The sequence below is a fragment of the Centrocercus urophasianus genome, unplaced genomic scaffold (assembly GCF_019232065.1).
Source record: "Centrocercus urophasianus isolate 14NV4802_14NV808 unplaced genomic scaffold, USGS_Curo_1.0 seq_13, whole genome shotgun sequence".
NCBI lineage: Eukaryota > Metazoa > Chordata > Aves > Galliformes > Phasianidae > Centrocercus > Centrocercus urophasianus.
The window spans coordinates 9,043,946-9,044,966 of NW_024884475.1; the positions used below are offsets into that span (position 1 = coordinate 9,043,946).

The window sequence follows — 1,021 nt, forward strand, 5'->3', positions numbered from 1 at the left end:
CCGCTCAGCCATCGCCCTGCGCTTCCCCTGCGGAAATCCCATTTGCCGCCGCTCTCCTCCAATCGCAGGATCCCCCCCTCTCGTGTACAGCGTTTAACTCGCATGACATTTTTATTTCGTTATTATCGTTTTCGCGCAGAATCTGGCGCCTCCGATGGGTTGTCGGGTTGCTTTTTTTTTTTTTTTTTTTTTTTTTCTTCTTCCCCATTCCCTTCCATTCGTCCTCCTCCCCCCTCCCTTCCTAGCTTGCAGGAAATGATGGCAAACCGCGATCTGAAATGATTACTCCGGAAAAAAACCCTTTTATACCAGGAGAGCATCCACGGGACTAAGCAGAGGCAGGAGGCGGCCGCGGGGCAGCGGGGAGCCGAGGAGCCATCCTCCGGCGGAGCCGGGACCCTTTCCCCTCCCGCAGCTGTTTTACCGACGATGCCGGACGAAGCGACAGAAAACGCCAGCTCTACATCTGCCCGCGTCTCGTCCTTTTTCATCGAGGACCTGCTGGGCACAGAGGGCGGCGGAGGGACGCGGAGGGCTGCGGCGGGAGGCGGAGGTGGGCGCGGAGCTCCGCGCTGCGGCCCCCACTCCCCGCTGCGCCTCGGAGCCTCGGGCTGCCCGCTCCGCGACGCCGCCGTCGGTTGGTACCGCCGTGCTTTCTTGGGCTGCGCCAGCCCCGACAGTAAGTTCCCTTTCCCTATGGGGCTCTGAAGGAAATGGGGGGTGCTGCTGTCCCCTCCCCAGTGAGTCCGGTCCCGTCGCGATCCCGAGTGGGGAGGGAGAGTGGTGCTGCCGGGGTGTCTTTCGGCAGCCTTCATCCCTCTTCTGTCCGGAGATTTCGGCTGCCCAAATTTCCGGAAATGCTCTCAGGGTGTTGGACACCTGGAGAGCCTCCGCCCCGCCTGCTGCTAGTCCTGAAATGTCAACAGCGGGGTCTGTTCTCTCTCTCAGATATTTTTTCCTTTATTTCTTCCTATTATTTTTTCTTCCTTTTTTCTTTTTCTTTTTTTTTTTTTTTTCTTTT

At 58.0% G+C, this 1,021-nt stretch overlaps 1 protein-coding gene across 1 annotated transcript in view; it reads left to right on the forward strand.

Moving 5' to 3' along the window:
- Positions 1 to 357: 357 nt before the first annotated feature.
- The window catches only part of HMX1 (H6 family homeobox 1), a 2,654-nt gene continuing 1,990 nt past the window's right edge, over positions 358 to 1,021 (forward strand). Inside the window, exon 1 of the mRNA XM_042812619.1 lies at positions 358 to 679. Coding sequence (XP_042668553.1) covers positions 430 to 679 — 250 coding nt within the window. The 5' untranslated portion in view covers positions 358 to 429. The remainder of the gene's footprint in view (positions 680 to 1,021) is intronic.